We start from the raw sequence: 21,905 nt of genomic DNA on the forward strand, positions 1-21,905 counted from the left end.
AGAAGGAGGAGGGGAGGAGGAGGAGGAGAAAAATAAAGTATGAATATGAGAAGGAGTGAAGGAAAGAGAGAGTGGGAATCAGAGACATGGAGAGATGAAGAGAGCCGAGGATAACGACATTTGAGGACAGCCTTTAATATTATAGTTAAGAATGAACCCTTTCAGGTCTCCCAGTTTTTGTGTAGTAGTATCCTGACAGCTAAAGTGTCAGACACAGACCAAGAGATAACACATATCAGCAGGGGAAGTATTGAAGAATGTAAATTCATGATGACAACTCTTTAAAAGATAAATCATATGTAGTCACATACTTTGTGAGAGATAGATTAAAAGTAACAGCTATAAAATACCGTGCAGTTATTAAGAATGACATTAGAGGGATATTTATTAATTAGAAAAGATAGCTATCTCCAAAGAAAGTAGGCTACAAAACCATATGTACAACATGACACAATTTTTCCTGAAAAAAAAAAAATTCTATATATAATATATAGCAACATGTGCAGCTCTCAATGTGATGGGATTGTGGTTTTTAATATTTTATGCATACTTTGTCTTTTCAACAATAAATGTGGTATTTGTATAATTATAAGACAACCTTAAAATGGTAAAATTGTCATTGTTTTAATTATTCATTCCTAGACAAAGCGTTCATAATAGCATCTTGAAATATATCACTATAAATGGAGTTCACTTCTAGTGATAAAGTGTGGCGGGATCCTAAATCAAAGGATAGTTGAAGTAAAGTATACCTGCTATGTGTATGTGTCCAGTTACTGTGAAACTGTTGTAGGATAAATGGTACTTTTCAACAAGATTTTCAATTCCAGAACATTTCACCATGAAACCAGTTCAGGGTCAAGTCCTGTCAAGTTTATTTAATTATATAGTTCACCCTATGACATGGTACAAAGAAAAATAAATGTAAAACTTATAAATACAAGTCAGAGCTGAGTGACCCCTTTCAGACTTTAAGCCAACAGCCATGTTTATCTTCTTCATGTAAAAATTTAATTATAATTGTTGTCATTAAGGTCTATTTTTAGTGTGAAGTTGGGAAATCCTACTAGGTTGCAAACAGTAACCAGAGTCATGTGTTACAGTGGAAAGAGCAGGACTAGATTCAAAGAAACCTGGATTACATTCCTAGTTTCGTCACTAGGAAAGTGAGTAATCTTAGACAGATCACTCACTTCCAATGAGTTTATCCCCTCATCTGTAACGTAAGAGAAGAACTAGCAGTCCTCTTAGATGCCTTCCTGGTTTGGAATATGGTGAAAAATATATATATTTTGCAAACCACTTCAATATTTTTTTAAGAGTTGACGAAGAGATGTAGACTTTAAATAAGCCATGCATAATTATTTTTGGAATACAACAATCTTCACCTGTTTTTCTCATGAATCTTTAGAATTTCATTTGTCTGTTGAAGAAGTTGCTTCTCTAGTTTGTATGTTGATAATGAATTCTCCAAAAGTTGAATTTCAAGTCGAGAAGTTTGATTTAACACCTGAAGATAAAAGACAAAAACATTTCAAACTTCCATCACAAGGAATGAAAACAATTATCTTGGGTTTTCTATTTAGCTGTGTTTTATTTTAAATTAGTATTTCTTCCAGAATGTTTAATCAAATGGTCTACATTCTATTAATTAATGTTTCTTAAATATTATATTCATTTGATATTGAGGTTGCAGTTGAATGAAAAAATTGAGTTGTTAAATCCATTCTCATACTTAAATTTGTGTCCTGAATCCCTAGGATACTTCACTATGCTAGTTGCTTTATATATATATATATACACACACACACATATATATGTATGTATATATATTATCACCAATGTTTGCAAGTGTAAAATGAGTACAAGGTCTTACATATTGTACATAATTAAGAATAACTAATAGGTATGTAAATTATGCCTGCCTCAATCCATCACCTTATTATCACCAATTAGAACCGTGCAACAACCTTTGACAGTTTAGCCAGATTCATGATCACGCATTTATTGAACACCTATAATGATAGGTCATGTCGGCCCTTCTAGAGGTCATATTATTTTACGGAATGGGTGCCTGTTAAAAGAGTAATTATTATCACTTTATAAATGAGGAAATGGGTTCAGCAAGTGGCTAAAATCCAGCTACAAACCAAAGGAAAAGCTGCATTTCAAACCTAGATAGTGTGACTTTAATTCTAATGTTCTATACAGAAAACTAAGAAGACAGAGAGCCAAACTATCTTAGTCTGGGTCTTAATCTGAGTAAAGTGACCAGGAACTCAGATCACACTGAAGATAAGATTGTAGTTATCCTTCCAACAGCACTACACTGGGTCCTCTAGAAACTATAAATGTTTGACTCATTTTGAATCATGAAGTCTTATGTCATGAGTTAAGCTTCAATATAATGTGAGTCTGTAAGCCGTGCACCCAAACACACTCATAGTCTGAGCACATATTGCTTAGAAGATGTCTTCAAACTGTTCCAGTGTCCTTGTACCTCCCTGTCTTTGTCTTTCCTCCCATCCACTTCCTCCTTAAGGGAGGTAAAAGAGACAAGGCAGAGGTATAGTTTTAAAAGCTTCTCATATCATTTGAAAACTTTTACAACCATTACAACTTTGTGAGAACTACTTATCGAAAGGGGACTAGGATACCTTTTGAAAGGTCAGTATCAATCTAAAGGGTGCTCCTGAAAAAATAAGACCATTAGAGCTTTCCTTCTTTTTTGGTAGCAGGTCTAAACCTATGTCAGTTGCACATAGAAAATCTTTTCAAAGATTTGAAAAGGGCTGAGCTGGGCTACAGAAAATTGGGAAAGGAGACATGCTTGAGGGGGAACAGGAGAGAAACTAGGGCGATGAAAGAGGGAATTGCCTCAGTTGTAAAATTTAAGTAGGTGCCAAAAAACTTGGTAATCAAGAAAATAATATTTTAATACATTTAGAAAGGTCAAAATTTAAGCAAAAGAATTTATGTTGAAAATAATATCATTTTAAAATAAAGACAGTGTCTGCCCTTGAACATGTATGATTCAGTTTTACATGACTTGATCTCACTTCCTTCACCTTAGGCCCAGCCCTGCTAGGGGTGGGGTGGTGGATGGAGGTGGATGAGTGGAGAAGAAAATAGTGAGATGGAACATTTGTGCTTTAAAACAATTTTAAGGGCTATGATTCTTGAATACGGCTGTTATGAATATGAATGTGAAAGCCAGTCTAAAAGTTACTACTACCTTTCAAAAATTATATTTGTGGAGTATTTTAGAGTTTTTAGAAATATTTTCTTACTTTGAATCATTTCATCTGAGGAAAAACAGGAGCGAGAGAACCTGGGATTTGAAGATAGAGCTAGGAGCAGTTCAGAGGAAAAAATGGTAGAGAATGTAAAGACTAGTGATACATAAAATATAACTTTCAACTACTAAACATTTTTGTACAGGCAAGTTTTTTGTTTGTTTGTTAGCTAGAATGACAATTTATAAAATAATTAATAGAGAATGAGACATCTGTATCTTTTGGTGACACTTAGAATAATGCTTGGCACAGAAAAGAAACTCAGTATTTATCGAATAAACAAAAGGCACATGTTTTACTGAATCAAATATAGTATACGCCATGAAATGTTTTCTTGCTTCTGCTCAAGAAGGTAAAGTAAGTAAACACTGTACTTGCCTTCTCTTACAATCATATCAAAATTACAACTAACTTACAGAACAGCCATCATTGGAAGTCACCTGAAGTCTAGCTGAACAAAAGTCCTACGACTGGGAAAATACAGAAAAGGTCACCTTGAGCCTGGTAGGAGAGGTATAGACACAGAATGGGCTGGTTCCACATCCTCATATGGTGGTTGAAAATTGGGAAAGATATCTGAGCTGTGGTGGTTCTCCCTCTCCCGAAGAGCCAAGGGTCACAGCTCTATACCAGGCTCCTCAGCCCAGGGTTCCAGTGCCAAGAAGAGAAGTCTCCACAATTTCTGGGTGTGAAAGCCAGAGGAGACTGTGCCTGAGCAAGACAGAGGGTGGCTGGGGTCATAGACATTCCTCCTAAGGAGCCCAGGCAGACTTACTCTCTGATGGACTTACTCATTCTGAGCTCCAGCTTGAAAGGTGCCAGGCACATATGAAAAGAAACCGAATTATCTGGATTGAGGGCAAGGGATAGAGGGACAGCTTTCTCCCAGATATAAGTGCTGGTAGAATCCATTGTTTCTTTGTGGAGCCCTCTTCACTCCTGGCACGCAGATGCAGATGGGCACCATATCTGAGTCTCTATCAACCCAGTTAACACAGGTCACTCCACTCACTCAGGTGATTCCCTGAGACCCTGCCTCACCCAGCTTGTGGGCCCAGCCAAGCCACTTCCAGTGACTTTTCCATACAAAAGTCCTGTCTCATCTCATGCTTCAGGATACCTACAATATAGGCCTAGTCTTATCTGCTAAGACTAGGAGATATAGCAGCACTACCTAATACATAGGAAAAAAAAAAAAAACACAGGGAGGCAACCAAAATGGGAAGACAAAGAAACTTACCCCAAATGAAAGAACAGAACAAAGCTCCAGAAAAAGAACTAAACAAAATGAAGACAAGCAATCTGTCAAATGCAGAGTTCAAAAGACTGGTTAAAAGGACGCTCAATGAACTTAGGGGGAGAATAGACAAATTCAGTGAGAACTTTTAAAAAAAATAGAAAACATAAAAATGGAGATAGAAAACATAAAAAAGAACCAGTCAGAAATGAAGAATACAATAACTGAAATGAAGAATACATTATAGGGAATCAATGGTAGATTAGATAAAGCAGAGGAATGATTTAAAAATTTAGAAGATAAGATAACAAAAAACACCCAATCAGAACAGCAGCGACAGTAAAAAGAATCCAAAAAAATGAGGCTACTTTAAGGGGTCTCTGGGACAACATCAATCATACCAATATTCACATCAAAGGGGTATGAAAAGGAGAAGAGAGAGAGCAAGGAACTGAAAAACTATTTGAAGAAATAATGTCAGAAAACCTCCTCAGTCTGGTGAAAGAACTAGACACATAAGCCCAGGACGTGTAGAGAGTCCCGAACAAGATGACCTCAAAGAGATCCACATCAAGAGACACATCATGATTAAAATGCCAGAGGTTATAGACAAAGAGAGAATCTGAAAAGCATCTATTTACCTCCAAGGAAATTCCTATATGGCTGATTTTCAAAAGAAAATTTGTAGGCCAGAGGGATTGCTATGAAACATTCAAAGTGATTAAAAAAAAAAAAAAAGACCAAGATGACTCTACTCAGCAAAGCTATCATTTAGAATTTAAGGACAGATAAAAGGTTCCTAGATTGGAAGAAGAAATGGCTTAGATGATAGAGGCTTTGTTCTTCCTTCTTGCAACCAAACCATAGTTGTGACAGAAACATGGAGTAAACAGCAAGCAAAGTTGCCGAGGATCTAGATAAACAGAAGTACTGTGATAAGGAGAGAAATAATTCATCAACCTGAAACGGTTGGAGATAGAAGGGGGAGGAGATGCAAGACTGCCTGGTCAGGAGCAGCTGAGTGGGACAGAGGCTACAGAAGAGGCAGACGCTTCTTAGGGGGTCTGTGTCTGCGAGCAGACTTTCGCGGTGATGGACCTGCTCTCTCAGAACACCAGCACTGGGTAGGCTACACAAGTGGGACCGAGGACTTTCAGGAAGACAATGAATTGTTGAAGAGAGGGCAGGAGGTGAGGCTCTCACTCGGGCATAAGTAACGGCAGTATCCATTGTTCCTCTGTTGAGCCCACCCCTCTCCCAGTGTGCTGATGTAGTGCCGCCATAGCTGAGACATCATCAAACTGGATAACAGAGGTCTCTCTGCCCAGAGGGTTCCCTGAAACTCTGCCTCCCCCAACTTGGGGCCCCACCTGAGCCACATCCAGGTATGTCCTCAGAGAGCCAAATGATCCTTGTCAAGCCAACTCCATGACTCATATTGGTGGTAGCTGGCCTCAGTTTCTGGTGTGGCCTCTTGAGGAACTATAAGCATAGCATCTGTGGATTGTTTGCTGAATCTTAACAGGAGGCCCTGGAGGGGTGCAGGCTGGGGCAAAACTTGGCTTTCAGCTGAACTCCTCTCAGGACTGTGCCACTGGAGACCTACTACACAAAGCTGCACTAATAAGACCAGGAAACTTAGGAGCTTTGCTTAGAACATAGAAACAGACACATAAAGGCAGCCAAAATGGGAAGACAAAGAAGGAGAAACCATATGAGAGAACAGAACAGAGATCCAGAAATAATGGAGTCAAGCAATCTAACAGATGCAGAGTTCAAAACACTGGTTATAAAGATGCTCAATGAACTTAGGGAAAGTGTAGATGAATTCAGTGAGTACTTTAACAAAGAAGGGGGAAAAAACATAAAAATGGAAATGGAAATTGTATAAACGAACCAGTCATAAATGAAGAATGCATTATCTGAGGTCAAGAGTATATTTGATGGAATAAAAAGAGTGAATAAAGAAGAAGATCAAACCACAAATATAGAGGATGGGGAAGCCAAGGATACTCAATCAGAATAGCAAGAAAGAAGAATCCAAGATTATAATAATAATTTAATGAGCCTATGAAACAAAGTTAAATGTAAAAATATCTATGTCATAGGAGTACCTGAAAAAAAAAATAAAGACAAGATATTGAAGAGCTATTTGAGGAAATAATGATGGAAAACTTCTCTAACCTGGTGAAAGAAATAGAAATACAACCCCAAGAAGCTCAGAGAGTCCAAAGAAAGAGATAAAGTTTAGCATATGGAAAATAGCTAACAATATCGTAATAAATATGTAAGGAAGAAGAGGGGTACCAGATTTAGTGGGGTGATCATGTTGTGAGTTATATAGATCTCTAATCACTATGCTATATAACTGAAATATATTATTGTATGTCAACTATAAGTGAAAAAAGAAAGCTTCCTAGACAAAAAAAAAAAAAAAAAAAAGCTAGAAGAGTTTATCAACACTAAACCAGTATTACAAGAAATGTTAGAGGGATTTCTAAAACAAGAAGAAAAAAAAAGATTAAAAATATGACCAATTAAATGACAGTAATTATGTATCTATCAATAATTACTTTAAATGTAAAGGGATTAAATGCTCCAGTCCAAAGATAAGGTGGCTTAATGGATAAGAAAACAAGACCTTTACATATGTTGCCTATAGGAGACTCACTTCACATCAAAAGACACATAGACTGAAAGTAAAGGGATGGAAAAAAGATACTTCATGAAAACAGAAACAAACAAACAAAAAAGCCAGGGTAGCAATACTTATACTGGGCAAATAGATCTTAAACAAGGCTAGAACAAGAGACAAAGAAGGATCTAGTAATCTCAGTTCTTGGTATTTAGCTAAAGAAACCCAAAATGCTACTTCGAAGGGAAATGTGAATCCATACGTTCATTGCAGCATTACTTACAATAGCCAAAATATGGAGGCAATCAGAATGTTCAACAATAGAACCATAGATGAATGGATAAAGAAGAAGGGGCATATCTATACAATGGAATATTACTTAGCCATAAAAAGCATGAAATCTTGTCATTTGTAACAATTTGGATGGACCTGGAAGGTATGGTGCTGAGTGAAGTAAATCAGACAGAGAAAAACAAATGCCATATGATTTCACTTACATGTGAAATCTAAAGAACAAAACAAACAAACAAACAAAACAGAAACAAACTCATAGATACAGAGAACATTTTGATGGATGTCAGATGGGAGGGGCTTTGGGGGAGTAGGTGAAAAAGAGAAAAGGTTAAGAAGGAAAAATTGATAGCTACAAAATAGTCATGGGATATAAAGTATAGCATAAGGAACATAGTCAAAAATGTTGTAATAACTATGTATGGTGTCAGATGGGTATTAGAGTTGTCAGAGGGATCATTTCAAAAGTTGTATAAATGTCTAATCACCATGTTATACACTTGAAACTAATGTAATACTGTATGCTAACTGTAATTAAAAAATAAAAAATATTTTAAAAAGATAAAAATAAATAAAAAGTAGACTCACCTAAAATAAATAAATAAATAGATAGATAGATAGATAGATAGATAGATAGACAGATAGATAGATAAATAAATTTCCCCTTTATTCATCATATTCTCTGATCACACTTTCTGATATTCTAATATACCATTTTATTTATTTATTTTTATTTTACAGAAATTGTTTTTCTCCATATCTGAGAAAAGCATAAAAGGACACAAAGAAAAGAATGGAAACGTCCAAAACGAAAAGTGAAGTTGCCTATATCTAAGCCTGGAGACTACTAGAGCTCCTAATTTTTCTCGACTCTGTCCTACTTCTAGTCCATTTGTTACAGAGCAACCAGAATGATTTTTGTAAAAATATAAGTCAGGTCATGCCATCTCCTATATTAAATTTGCTAAATCTTCCTTGCAATTAGAATAAACTCCAAAATCCTTTGCCTGGCCTACAAGATTTTATGTGATCAGGAATCTTCTTAATATCCTGCCACTTTCCACCTCATTTATTATACTCCACTCATATTGTCCTTCTTTCTGTCATCTCAACATGCCAAATCATTTCCACCTCTAAAATACCCATCCCTTTCTAGATGCATGTCTACTTTCTTGTCATTGTTCAAGTCTTACTCAGGGAGGTCCTACTTGGCCACACTCTGTAAAGTAGTTCCCCCCATCATACTATATTAGGTCCCCCTGTTTTATTTTCTTTATGGAATCATTGCTATTGGAAACCATCCTGTCGGTTCACTGATTTGCTCTTTGTGTCCCATGAGGATGTCAGCTGTGCAGAGGCAGGAGTACTCTGTCTATAGCCCTCCGAACCCCCAGGGCCAAGCACTAGGCCTGGCACAGTGGGGCACTCAGACTTATTTGTTGGATGATATGCTAGACAATGAACAGTGAGCTGTTGATCAAGTTGGGTAATGGTCAGAAGAGGGTAACAGGCCTCGTGAATATAGAGATGAACTTCAATAATAACAGCCCAAATCTAAAGCAAGATCTGAACATAGCAGAAGGAGAGGAACAAATCTCAGAAGTCTGGTCTAAGTGTCAGGTCATCTCAGGCCAGTTTTTAGCACAAATCCCAATCTCTTCTCTTCTTTCCCCGTCACCTCAACCTAATAGCTGCTTTATTTCAACTCTCTCCACTGATGTATTAAAACAGGCCCAAAGTTCAAAAGCAGGCAGTTGAGAGAATTGTACAGGAAACTATGATAAATTGACCATTTTCTTGCCATGTGTCTATGGAACTTGCTGCTTAGCAATAATCTAAGTGTTCCATTAAAATGACAAAAGACATTTCCTTCTTTAGCCTAAACACATTCCAAAAGCACATCTCTGCAGGAAAGAAAAAGATGAAAGAAAAAAAGAAAAGAACAGCGAAGAGTATGTAAAACAAGCCCCCCCCCCAAAATTTCAAGGTTTAATTTTCCAGAATATACTACAAAGTAAGGAAGATATAAGACTTGAAACTGAGAATTTATGGATTACAAATTTTAGTTTTACTCTTTAAAAAATAAACAAAAATTTAAAAAAAATTTTAAAGATTTCTAGTATCTCAAAGAAAGTGAGCTAGAGAATTTCAGCCAGCTTCCCTGTAATACTCTTAAAAGTGCCTCTGATCTTCCTTAAAAGGCAAATCTCCCATAACAGAAAATTTCTTTCACTACATATTAACTTTGAAATCAGCCTTGTTGGTAGGTTTATGTTTCTTTTTGCTTTGTGTTTTTCAAATGAAAACTATAACAGAAAATGTGATGACTTGGTATTTATATTTTTACAGAATAAAATCTGATTATGTACAAGGAATGTGTTAGAAAGTTATCATTTTAGTAAATCAATGAAATGATTTATTTGGTTAATGATGTGGCAATGTGATAAAGTACCATCCCATAGGTTATTTGTTAATTTCCAAGAAGAAAATAGATGATTGGGATAAAGAGCTATGGAGGCTTCTACTAAACCAAGTTAAAATAGCATCACTGAGCATGTGGCAAGGTGGCATTTGTGCCTGCTGATGAGATATAATGGGAATTGGCCAGCAGTTCTGCAGAGCACTCCACCACAATGTTCAACTCAATCTAATTGGACTTTTAGAGTTACTTTCCAGCTTAAAGAAACCACGAGGGACAGAAGAATGAATTAAAAACTATCATAAAAAATATTCAGACAAAGTCAGAATATGGGACATTTTAAATAACAATTGGCCCAGTTTCTTAAAAATCTCAAGAAAAAAAAAGGAAGATTGCTTTCAAATAAAAGGGACTATCAAATCTTGAAAAATAAAATGCCTATAAAATTTTTGACAGAACTGAGGAAATTTGAATATGAAAATTAGATAATCTCAGAGAATTATTGTTAATTTTAGTCATGAAAATATAATATATAATTAAAGCTATATAATTATTCCATGTAATATTTTATATTTTATTTATATATGATATAAATATATGATAAACATATATAATGATAACCCTATTGGGTTATGGAATTTAGTAGGATATTACTTATATTAAAGATGCAGAAATTGTGGATAAAAGAAACTTGCCCAGCAGGGCAGACACACAGTAGGGTCAGAATGGAACCTAGGTAGTCTATGTCAGGAGTCTGAGTTCCTTCCCATAGGATCATGTAGCTAGCTATACACAAGCGGCTTCCCTCTGGCTGAGAAAGGCACCTCCCTTCAGTCAATGACAACTCTTCTCAAAATGGTTTCTTTCAAATTACCATGAGATTTTCTGTAGCTGACAGCATCTGACATCTTTCCTCTCCACACCCTAACACTAAACTAGAACTTACCAGGCAGGAAGGTGGACACATTGCTCACGCTCCTCAGAGGACAGAGGAAATAGATTCATTCAATGTTCTTAGTCAGTCAGAACACCTTTGCAGCAGACTGCTTCTGTTCAAAGTCCTATACTGATCCACTATCTATTTGCGAGTATGTATTACCAGCAACACACAACCCTTAGGACATTGCCTTTGGGCTTAGGAGCATTGCACTGAAAACTACAGAAATGAAGAGACTAATAATATTTGTTAATTTAATCATTAGACAAATATTTATTGAGAGTCTACTGTGTACCAAGTACTGTTCTAAACCTAAGAATAGAAAAGTGAACAAAATAGACCAAATCCACGCTCTCTAGGAGTTTGTATCCTAATGCATGGGTTGGCCAGCTTTTTCTGTAAAGGGCCAAAGAGTAAATATGTTAGTTTTGGAAGCCCAGATGGAATCTGGTACAACTATTCAACTCTGCAGTTATATTGAGTAAACAGCCATACACAACATATAAATGAATGAGTGTAGCTGTGTTTAATAAAACTTTATTTACAAAAAGGGGTGGCAGTTCAAGTGTGACCTATGGGTCATATAGTTCACTGAGCCCTCTCCTTATGAGTTATCAAACACTTTTTCCAGACCTTGTGAGGAAATTAATTACCAGGATCTCTTTTTTGGATGACCATCAGCAGATTTAGTTTACTGCCATTTCAGTTAGGCCAAGGTCAAATGTTTAGTCGACTAATCTCTCAGCAAATTAAAGAGATCCAGTGGCTCAATTTTGAAAGTTGCCATTTCAAACCTATTTCTGCCTAGAGATTCAAGCTCATCGATTAAACTGCCGTGAACTGCCTTAAATTTGTAATCATACAATTGAAATCTAAACAGCGGGTGTTCATGACTTCTGAGGAGCAAATAACAAAATGAGATTAGACATGCAGAAAATGTATTAGGGGAAATTCCTGTGAAGGAAAATGGGGAAGAAGCCAGAGTTGGCTAGGAGTGCCTTCTGACTGGGATGCAGGTCTAACCACAGCAGAGAAGGAAAAAAAAGGGAGATTGAGTGGAAACCTTAGCCTGTAGGGCAGTCGTGAGAAAGTTTGGCAAAGCCGATGGAGAGTCCTTAGCCAAAGTCATGTGTCAGTGGAGCCCTACAGCTCCCAGCGGTAGATCTGACTAAGCATTACTACCACAATGTGTCATTGGCTGGAAGTGATCACTGGAAATTGTGGTCTCTGCACCAATATTGTGATGGATTTCAGAGCACAGCAGCTGGGGCCACTGGTCAATTACACTCTCACAGAAAGAAATGGTTTAGAAAAGTTAGCCACATTAACTCAATTAAGCTTACTGAGGATAAGGCCTGCTTTACTTACTGCTGTATTCAATATAGTACCTATTAAAATATCTTTCATCAAGGAGGTACTCAAAATACATCAGTAAATTTGATTAAATTTCATTTCTAACACCATAGTTCCCACATAAATCATTGGAAATTGGAAAGAACAGGCTCAGCATCTAAGGAACTTCCTTATAGTTACACAGCCAGCAAGGACAACCCTGGATCCTAGGATTACACGATATGACATGCAGTCGTGTGGTAAAATACTGTCAGCAGCAACAGAAGAGCAGCAGCCTCTTTACATAATTATATAAAGTCTCCTAGATTTTAGTTGTAATAAGTAGTTTCCCTTCCCCACCACCCATGGTTACCTGATAATTGTGTGCTATCATTAAAATATCAAAAAATATTGTCCAAAGCCTATGTGATTTATTGATCCAGTATAATCCATATTTAAGTTCTCATTAAATTAGTTAATAAGTTAATTATTAATATTACTAATCACGGGGGACAGAAAAGAAAAGAAATGAGCATGCCTCAGCTGGAACCAAAGATTTGATTCACTAGCTGTATCAATGTGAGAAAAATCGCACTTTCTGACCTTCCTGCTCTAAATGATTTTATAAAAATCACCTGCACATGGGAAAGTGGTTTGAATAATTTCTCTTTAAATATCAGCATATGATCTGTAATTCCATTAACACAAAAGAAATAAAATAGAAATAAGGTTGCATCTTATTTTAAAATGTATATTGTTAAAATAACTAAAAGAGAAGGCCATTAGACTGAGGCGGCTCTAACGGTTTGGTAGCGTGCATAAGCAAACCGAAACCTAAGCCGAAGTCACCGCACTTGAATCCAAGAAAATGAAACCTAAGAACAACCAATTACAAACAGCCAATGAAGCTCTCCCGAGCAAGGCAACTGCTTAAGCTCTAGCCTATCAAATAATTTCTGTGCTTCGCTTCTGCATCTTCTCTACTAAAACCTTTCCCTTAGCTCCTGACCACTTGTGGTTAGGCACTGCCCAATTCCAATAGATGTTTGCTCAAATAAACTCTTGAAAATTTCATTGTGTCTCATTTACCTTTTAACAGTATTATTTCAACTTTTATTTCAGAAATGAACTACACCGGGTTTCAGAATGTTAACTGACACAACTATTTTTATGATTCAAAGCATACTGAGAGATCATCTAGTCATCAAAAATGATATTTTCACTAAACTGTAATGGTAAGTTAGTGACAATGATGGTTAAAGGTCATTTTACTGATTTATACATAAATACATATGCTTGCATATAAGTATGTCATTGTCAATGGTAGGGTAATATATATGTGTTATATATAAGATAATATATGTGTGTGTGTGTGTGTGTTCATGCAAATATATGTATATGTATGGAGAAAGAGTATTAATTGACTCCTTATTATGAAATCATGCTGAATAAAAAACACAAACACACCCACACACATTCCTGATTAGTTCCTTTGGGGTATTCCCTCCTATACACTGAATGAGCAAAACCACTGCAGGTGCTATTATGGCTAGAATACTACCAGAGACAAACAGGACAGGTCAAAAATGTACATCAAAGGCACTGATTTGACCAAAATGGTTATTTTGTTTGACACATATCATATCACAGTCGGCAGCTGCAGTATTTATTTTAATTTAAATGCTGATTAAGTCCTTTGCCAGTCCCGTTTTCGCAAACACGTACAAAGCTAAATATACCAACCCTCATTTAATCAAAAGAAACATGCATAGCATGTCAGGCAGTCATTGTTTTTATTACCAATAAACAAAAATGTATATGTTTCCCCATCTCAGTGCTGAAATGTGCTCTGTGTTTATTAAGTAAGCTAAAGGGGAAAAAAAGTCCTCCCAGTTAAGAGTTTCTTGACTCTGGCCTAGGGGAGTACCTGGGTCTCAACATCTGTCAGCTTTCTGGTCTGCTCTGCAGTCTGAGAGAGGAGGCTGGTTCCTATCTCGAGCATGGTGGCCGTGTGGTTCTGAACTGCATTCTGCTGTATCTGGGCCATCTCCGACTTCATATTTTCCACAATGTAATTCTCAATCTGCAAGAGATAAAGAACAAACATACTACATTATAAGCAAAGCCTCTTAGTTGGAGTATGTAATATTTACAATGACAAAACGAGACACAGCTGGAAAATCAGCCATCTGGCAGGGATCCTCTGCAGCTCCGGGAATTAGGGAAATGGGAGCAGAGCATGCAGGAATCCAGTTGCTAACAAACTGTTAATATACTGATATATATATATATGGAATCATCACAAGCATAATAAAAGTTTGTTCTTGGATCACACTTTCTCGTTTTCGACATCGTCTCATTTAACCCTCAGAGCAAAGATGTGAGAGTTAGGTACAGATGGCCTCATTGTTCTTTTTATTGTATAGCTGAGGATATAGAATCAGAGGTCAATGATGAGCTCAAGGTCACCCAACAAGAATGCAGCAGCGTTAGTATAATAATTTAAATCTAAATCTTGGTTCTCTGGTCTTCCCAGTAAACCATATTGAACAATCATCTCAGAGTAATTCAGCCTCCTGCTTCCATTTCTGTAATGAAAAACAAAGACCATGCTGAGTTAGGGGATGGGACGAGGAGCGAGAGGAGGGCAGATGCCCAAAACACAAGCCTTTCAGGGAACATTAAAGTACAGGCCACAGCGTACAAAATGGGCTGCAGAGGCTCAAAGCTAGCTAAACCCATTCTTATTGCAAGCTCAAAAAAAAAAAAAAAAAAAAGGAACTGAAAGTTTTCCAGTAAAGTGACATTTGCCCATTTCACCATTTCACCTTGGGTAGCATTTGGTCCTATTTATAGTGCCATCTTAGAAAATACTATGGTTATAAAATAAATTGTATACAAAAGGGGCCAAGAAGAACTTCTAAGTGACTTCCCATAAGGGAGTCTGTTAGGCATCTGGGAGAATAAAGTTAAGCATGTGCACTGCTTGAAAAATACAGAAGAAGCCTACACCACACTGTCAGTGCACTTAATTCTCCCCCGCCACTGTGTGGTGACTACGTTTTATTACCTAATTACACATGTGGGGAAACTGCGTCCCAGAGAAGTCAGGTCCAAGGCCACACACCACAAAGGCAGCCAGACTTGGATCTGAGTGCCGAAGACCTAACTTTCATACCAACACTCTTAACTACTTACTAGCTCTGCCAAGTCGTGCTTCACAAGCTGTGTTCCAAATCATTAAGGGCTACGTGATTTTTACTGATTTAATGAACCATAATACATCCATTATTTTATAATCCATAGTAACATTATTGTCATGTAACAAATGTAGTCTAAAACTTAAACTCCCCTTTGTGAAACTGCAGTTTACTTTCTAGCACCATCTCTTGCTTATTTCTATTTATCAAACATGCATCTGACCCAAGCTAAAGAAAATGAAAGGTTAGAACCGAACTCAGGTTGTTATTAATAAATTCTGACTTTGTTCTAGGTCAATATAAGGAAACTCCCCTTTCTCCTTTACTCCCAAATTGGAAGTAGAGGAAACAATTCAACCTACAAAAAATTATTATAAAACAAATACGAAGTAGATTAGAATAAATATCTGGAAATTATCTTAACAAAATATTAAGATCTCTAAACCAAGTCTTGTCTGTATTCCAGTTGAACTAATACATTTAAACAACAATGGAAGAGTAAAGGCGGGTAGGTCAGAGTATCAAACATTATTCTTTTGGATTCCGCATAACATACGTTTCCTCTTTTCCTATAACATCCCTTAACTTTGGTTGCGGAAATCATCTTTTTCGTCTTCAGAACAAATGCCTCAGGTGAAGTTGTCTCACCCTAGATTCAGGAGTGGGTATATGTTTGAGCCTGAAAACCAAACTGTTCTGCTCTTACTCAGAGTGAATAGTTCAACAATAGAAAGATATTGTAAGCAAGTGCACCAAGTCTCGGTTCTGGAATTTTGTTGGACTATTTCACAAAAGGACTTCTTTTTCCTCTGTGGTTATTAGGCTAGTAATATATAAGCCTCATGCTGCATCGCAAAATCAGGTCCAGCCTAAGAGTGAGGCCAGCTCGATAAATAGGTAGATAGATGATAGATGAGAGAGAGAGAGAGAGAGAGAGAGAGAGAGAGAGAGAGAGAGAGAGAGATGATATATAGACAGACAGACAGACAGACAGACACACGCACGCACGCACGCACGCAGGCAGGCAGGCAGGCAGGCAAGCAGATGATACAGATAGAAGAATATCCTTAGGGGACCTCAACCCAGTCATGATCTTAGCCGGAACCACCCTTGGATATTCAGTTGTAAAGTGCGTGATTTAAAAATCTCTCCTTGAGCAGTTAACTTTTTATTTCTTCCATCACATTGATTTAGGTTTCTAACACTTAAGAATCAAAAGAGCCTTGATAATTATTTTGATGCATGTTTAGCAAAAGAAACCTCAGACAGGCAAATATTGGCAGTATGTTCTTTGCTTGTCCAGGGAATTTGGGGCTGTATATAAATGTGCATATTCTCAAAAATGGCAGGGAAGTCTCTATCATGGAGATGATAACTGTCATTTACATCTGACATTTATCAATTTTCTACTATGTAGCAAGCACCGAGTAAAGCACTTTATATATATATATATATATATATATATATATATATATATCTATATATATCTATATATAGATATATATATATATATATCTCAACATTTAAACCTCCCAAATTTATGAGGTAGGTATTATTATAGGTAAGGCTGTTGAGGTTTAGAAAATTCGCATTTCGCTGAAGAAGAAATAAGAACTTAAGCCTCAGTGCCAACTCATGTCCTTAACCTCTAACCTATTCGGCTTAGCACCACTTAATTACTCTACGCATTTTATTATGCAGCTCCTACACCTTACGTGTTCATCCAAAAACTATATGGGGGGGGCATTTTTAAAATGCAGATGGAGATACAACACACTAGAACTCTGAATCAGAATTTTCAAAGGTACATCACTAGGAAACTGCATATTTTCAAAAGCTTCTGATTCAGGCAAAGACCAGTGTTTCTCAAGTTGTAAAACACAGAATAACTGTATAAAAAATGTTTGTGAACAGTCTGCCATAAGATGAAGAACTTATGCTGGAATGCAAATTAGTGTCATTAAGCATACTGTTTAGTTTGCTTACACAAAATTTGGAGCAACACTCTCTTAATGAAGAAAGTGATGCTCTAACGGTTTAATTTATAGTACAGTGCAAACCTCTTACATTTTTCACAAAATAGCAATTTCTTTGAGTACCAGTAATTTAGACAATTTATTCTGATATGTCAGATTGCCTGCTTACCAATGAATTTCAAATAACAACTTGGTTGCTTGGTAGATTTCTCTCCTGAGAAAGACTTCACTAATCAGTGAGCTCCAATACCATCTGCTTAATAATTATACATCAATTTCTCATGCAGTGGGTTAGTAGGAGTCAGTTCCTAGAGCTTAACTTACTCTGTGTGGAATAATAATCATGTGCCCCAGTCTCCATAGAGGAGGACATCTCTGGCATAGGGTGACTACATCAAAATTAGCTACTTTGTGATCCTACCTATGTTAGATCCTATATATTTATCTATCTATTCTGTGTTATTTATTGTTTTTTACTGTAAAAGGTATCACCAGTAAAGCAAAATAACTGCTTTATGCCAGCATTCATCACAAAGAGCCTCCCAACTCTGCTGACCCTGTTGTAGAAATAAAGTAGGTCTATAAGCTATACTAAAAATATTATCTGGGCTGCCATGATGAGTAAAATGAATATAACTCTAGTTAATTGTTTTTTTAATCAAATGGGGCTGCATTCTTTAGGAGTAACTGCCTTTTAATGCAAAAGGTAATGGCACACTTAACTAGCAAAAACCAGATGTAGTTGATTTAAAGGCTGAGGAGGGAGGCAGAAGTCAAATATACAACGTGTGATTAATAAGGGGGACTACTTTCATCTTATCTCTAAACATTCCTCTGTAGATGTATAACTATGAAATCCATCTTGATGTGCCATATTAGCAGGGTTCAGGGAAGTTTTGCAACAAATTTGATTGTCTTCATATATTCCCCACTGGTTTAAAAAATGTTTAAAGGATATGATGGCTACCTCAAGGTTCAATATTTTATAAACATCTAAGATGTGAATTTTAAGCTTAGAAGTTGCTAAGCACGAGAGCTGAGAGGTTATAAAATAGGATATTCCCAACCTAAATCATACACTTATTTGTTTATTACTGCCACTCTCAGTGTCTGACTGCAGAGTTTTATAAGTACTGGCCAAAATACTATCAAGTGGATGCAAGGTGTGATTTGAACTGAGATAATGAACAATAAATGATGATTTTTAAACCAGGAAATAATGTAACATTTCTAAAGTGATTTAGTGTTTACTAAGAGCTTTCATACACATTGACTGGATTCTTACACCAACCCTACAAAGGGCAGTGTTGGCTCCATTTTATGGTTTAAAAATGGATGCTCAGAGACCGTAGGTGACTTGATAGAGATGAAAAAACGAACTCAAATCTATCTTCTGATGTTACACTAGCCTCAGAGTTGTGGGAACTGCTCTGATGTTGGATTGGTTGTTTGACTGAATAATTAATTGGTTAATTCCATTTTTAGTTCGCTCACTGAGAATTCATTTACTTATTCTTTTGAGAAAAGCATGCATCATTAGAGAGTAATTACTTCACTCTACCATGTAGGAGGCTAAGTTAACTTGAGGTGAGGTGAGAGGCTCTAGGGCCAAGTATGCGGAAAGTTTACTTTGCTAGCACTTTTAATATAATGGGTCATTAAAAATCCTCTCATCAGTTCCTACCTTTTTTTCTTAGGATGTAGCTTATAACATTGTTGTTTATTCCCCTAAGATTTAGGCCAACTCGATAAATAGGTAGATAGATGATAGATGAGAGAGAGAGAGAGAGATTATATATAGACAGACAGACACACACACACACACCCCAAACAGAATAACAACACATTAAGCCTCTACTAAGGCTAGGTACACACTAAGTTTCATAAATATGTACCTCGTCGGCTCCCTATAACAATCTAGGCACTGTATTAATTTTTCTCATTTCACTGGTAAGGAAATAGGCTTAGGGAAGTTAAATCGTATATGAGCACACAATGAGTCAGTGGAAGAGCTGCTATATTGCTTTGAAAGGGGCTAAATTGGTAGTGGCTCTATAGTGCAGTGGTTAGCACATCTGCTTTGCATGCAGAAGGGCCTGGGTTCACGCCCCAGGTGAGCCGGGCCCTGGATGCACACCACAAGCATGTGGGAGGAGATGCCTTGCCTTCAAAGATCCAGTTCTTAAGGGCAGAGCAGCAATATCCATGGGTCAGAGGTGGAAGTGGGGGTAGGGATCAAAGAGGGTGGGCAAAAGAAAGTGGCTACCTGACATCACAGGTAGTACTTCATTTTGAAGTAGAGTCACCTATCAAGCACAACCACACTACTAGCCAAGTTCTGGTAACACAAAATTCATGCAGGGAATATATGAAATGAAGTTGTAGAACCGATGAGGTGAAATTTGCCCAAAGATATATAATTTCTGTTTTTTATTTAATCAGTTTCATACGGATTGATAGCTACAATATTCTGAGAAATGTTATAGGGGATGAGCAAGCAAATAGACAGTCAACTGTATTACAAATAACATTATTAGGTAGAAAAATTATTTTTAAAAAGTCAAGATTATCAGCCATTTGTAGTTCACACATTAATTGTTTGCCCATGTCTTTTCCTGAATGACTGATAGAGAATAAATATTATCATTTTCTATTACAAGAGAGTTTGGGAAGAGCTTTCTCACTGGGCCCTCAAAATGTTTGCTGCTTCATGTTCACAAGAACTAAAATCTGCGTGAGATTATGACGTCCTGCATGTGAAATGCATTCTCTATCATTTCACTTCAAGAGATCACTTCAAGGGATCTCTTAAAGGAGAGCATATCTTAAATTAGCACAAAGAATAGAATTTCTCAATATAATTCTTAAGAAAATAACATTTTAAGCCCTATAAAAATTGACAAAGGCATTGTTCACTTAAAATCTGTTGTAGATTAAGAGGACTCTCATTGGATGTTGGTGCATATGGTATTACTCAGTTATGGCGACATGTCCATGAAATAAAGTAAAAGAGTAAATATGGGAAAGCAATAAAAAGGTAAAAAAAATGAAAAAAATGCTTTAAATTTTGATGGTTTTATCTAATATCATTGTTTCATAAATCAGTGGCAACATTGAAAAACTAGGTTTATGGTTGTATGAAAAAAATGGCTAAGACCAAATATATTATTTGCAGGAATTTCTACTATTAGCTCCCTGAGTATACTGCTTCTTTTACCCAGTGGGGAAATATAATTGTCTCTTTAGACAACCGGCCTATTCAGCTGATATTTGAAATAGTTCCCATACTGATACATGTGACATGAATCCCATTTCTCATTTTGGTATCTGAAGAAGAACTTACTACTTACAGAAGAAAGAAAACCATTAGAATAAGAGCTGGAAGAGACATTAACATTATAGGCTCCAAGGATCTCGTTTTATAACCATGGTGGCTGAGGTTCCGAGAGATTATAGAAAGCAAGGTGAAAAAACTAATTAATGTCAGATGCTGGGCTATGGTCACTCACTGTGTGGGAAATTCAGACTTACATCAGCAGGCTGGGTCAACGACAACGGCTGCCAGTATTGTTGGCCCACCCACATTTCTTTTTCGATTCCTTCCTTCTTGCTACTTGCTTTACTTCTGATAGCTCCTAATTTGTGACCCCCTTTCACAATACTAATTCATCACCATCAGTTTTTGGGGTGCTGACTTTGCTTACTGGACTCTATCCTTGTTCCCCAACCTTGAAGCCCACCAGCCGCGCCTCAGTCATTGAACATCAGCATCCCCTGATTTTATTCTTCTTATGCACCACCCCCACAAAGTGTCGACAGACCACACCAGACTCTAAAATTCATTTGGGCTTATTAACCTTGCATCAGTTCAATTTAGTCCTAGCAGATATGTGATGAATGTATCTTAAGCCTGGTGCCAAATATCACAAGTACAAAGAGTTGTCCTGTGGAAAACAGAGAACATATAAATGGGTCATTTTAATGAGTCGCCAAATACTCTGATGGACTTAACCTCTGACTACATTTCTCCATGTAAATAGCCTTATCTGTGTTCGATATGGAAAAGCTCTCAGCTACTGACATTAATAATGTGAGGGGATGTTTATTACATCACCTCCAATGGAGTAGTAACAGCAACACCACCACTGAGGCACATGGAGAGGCTAAACTATCAAGAGAATCCCATATGAACGGATTCTTCAGGAATCCTTTTTCTCGGTTACTATCCTTTTAAAACCACATTTTTGTGGCTTCTAAATGTTGCCAGTCACATACAGTGTCTCAGATTTGGGCCAGGACCCAAGAAAGTCATTCTCTCTTCATGTAAACAAAAGAGATGTCTGCTATGCTAAAACACATTTTACTAGCCCGGCATCTCTCTTTTATATCTACCTTCTCACACCCAGAAAACATCAGTCATAAAATTTTAAAAATATTTCTAAGTGTCAGCTTAATTTTTCCTTTTGCATTTTTTAAAGGCAGATGATATATAAAAAGCATACTCTTGCCAGGAGTCAGATTATCTGGATTCTAATCTAGGCACTGTTGTTGATTTATCCATGAACTTGGGCAAGTCACTTAA

At 36.8% G+C, this 21,905-nt stretch overlaps 1 protein-coding gene and 1 non-coding gene across 4 annotated transcripts in view; one reads left to right on the forward strand and one right to left on the reverse strand.

Annotated features, from left to right (window-relative positions):
• The window catches only part of ANGPT1 (angiopoietin 1), a 226,682-nt gene that overhangs the window by 84,286 nt on the left and 120,491 nt on the right, over positions 1 to 21,905 (reverse strand). For 2 of the 3 annotated variants that reach the window (XM_016147437.2, XM_016147438.2), the window contains exons 2-3: positions 14,075 to 14,230; positions 1,389 to 1,510 (exon numbers count right to left, since the gene is read on the reverse strand). In XM_016147437.2, coding sequence (XP_016002923.1) covers positions 1,389 to 1,510; positions 14,075 to 14,230 — 278 coding nt within the window. Of the gene's footprint in view, positions 1 to 1,388; positions 1,511 to 14,074; positions 14,256 to 21,905 lie in introns of all 3 variants that reach the window. The other variant, XM_036232970.1, reaches the window with a different exon arrangement.
• On the forward strand, positions 19,372 to 19,444 carry TRNAA-UGC. Its single transcript has one exon. It is a non-coding gene; the product is annotated as a tRNA-Ala (tRNA).

Source organism: Rousettus aegyptiacus, unplaced genomic scaffold (genome assembly GCF_014176215.1).
Source record: "Rousettus aegyptiacus isolate mRouAeg1 unplaced genomic scaffold, mRouAeg1.p scaffold_m13_p_15, whole genome shotgun sequence".
In the NCBI taxonomy this organism is placed as follows: domain Eukaryota; kingdom Metazoa; phylum Chordata; class Mammalia; order Chiroptera; family Pteropodidae; genus Rousettus; species Rousettus aegyptiacus.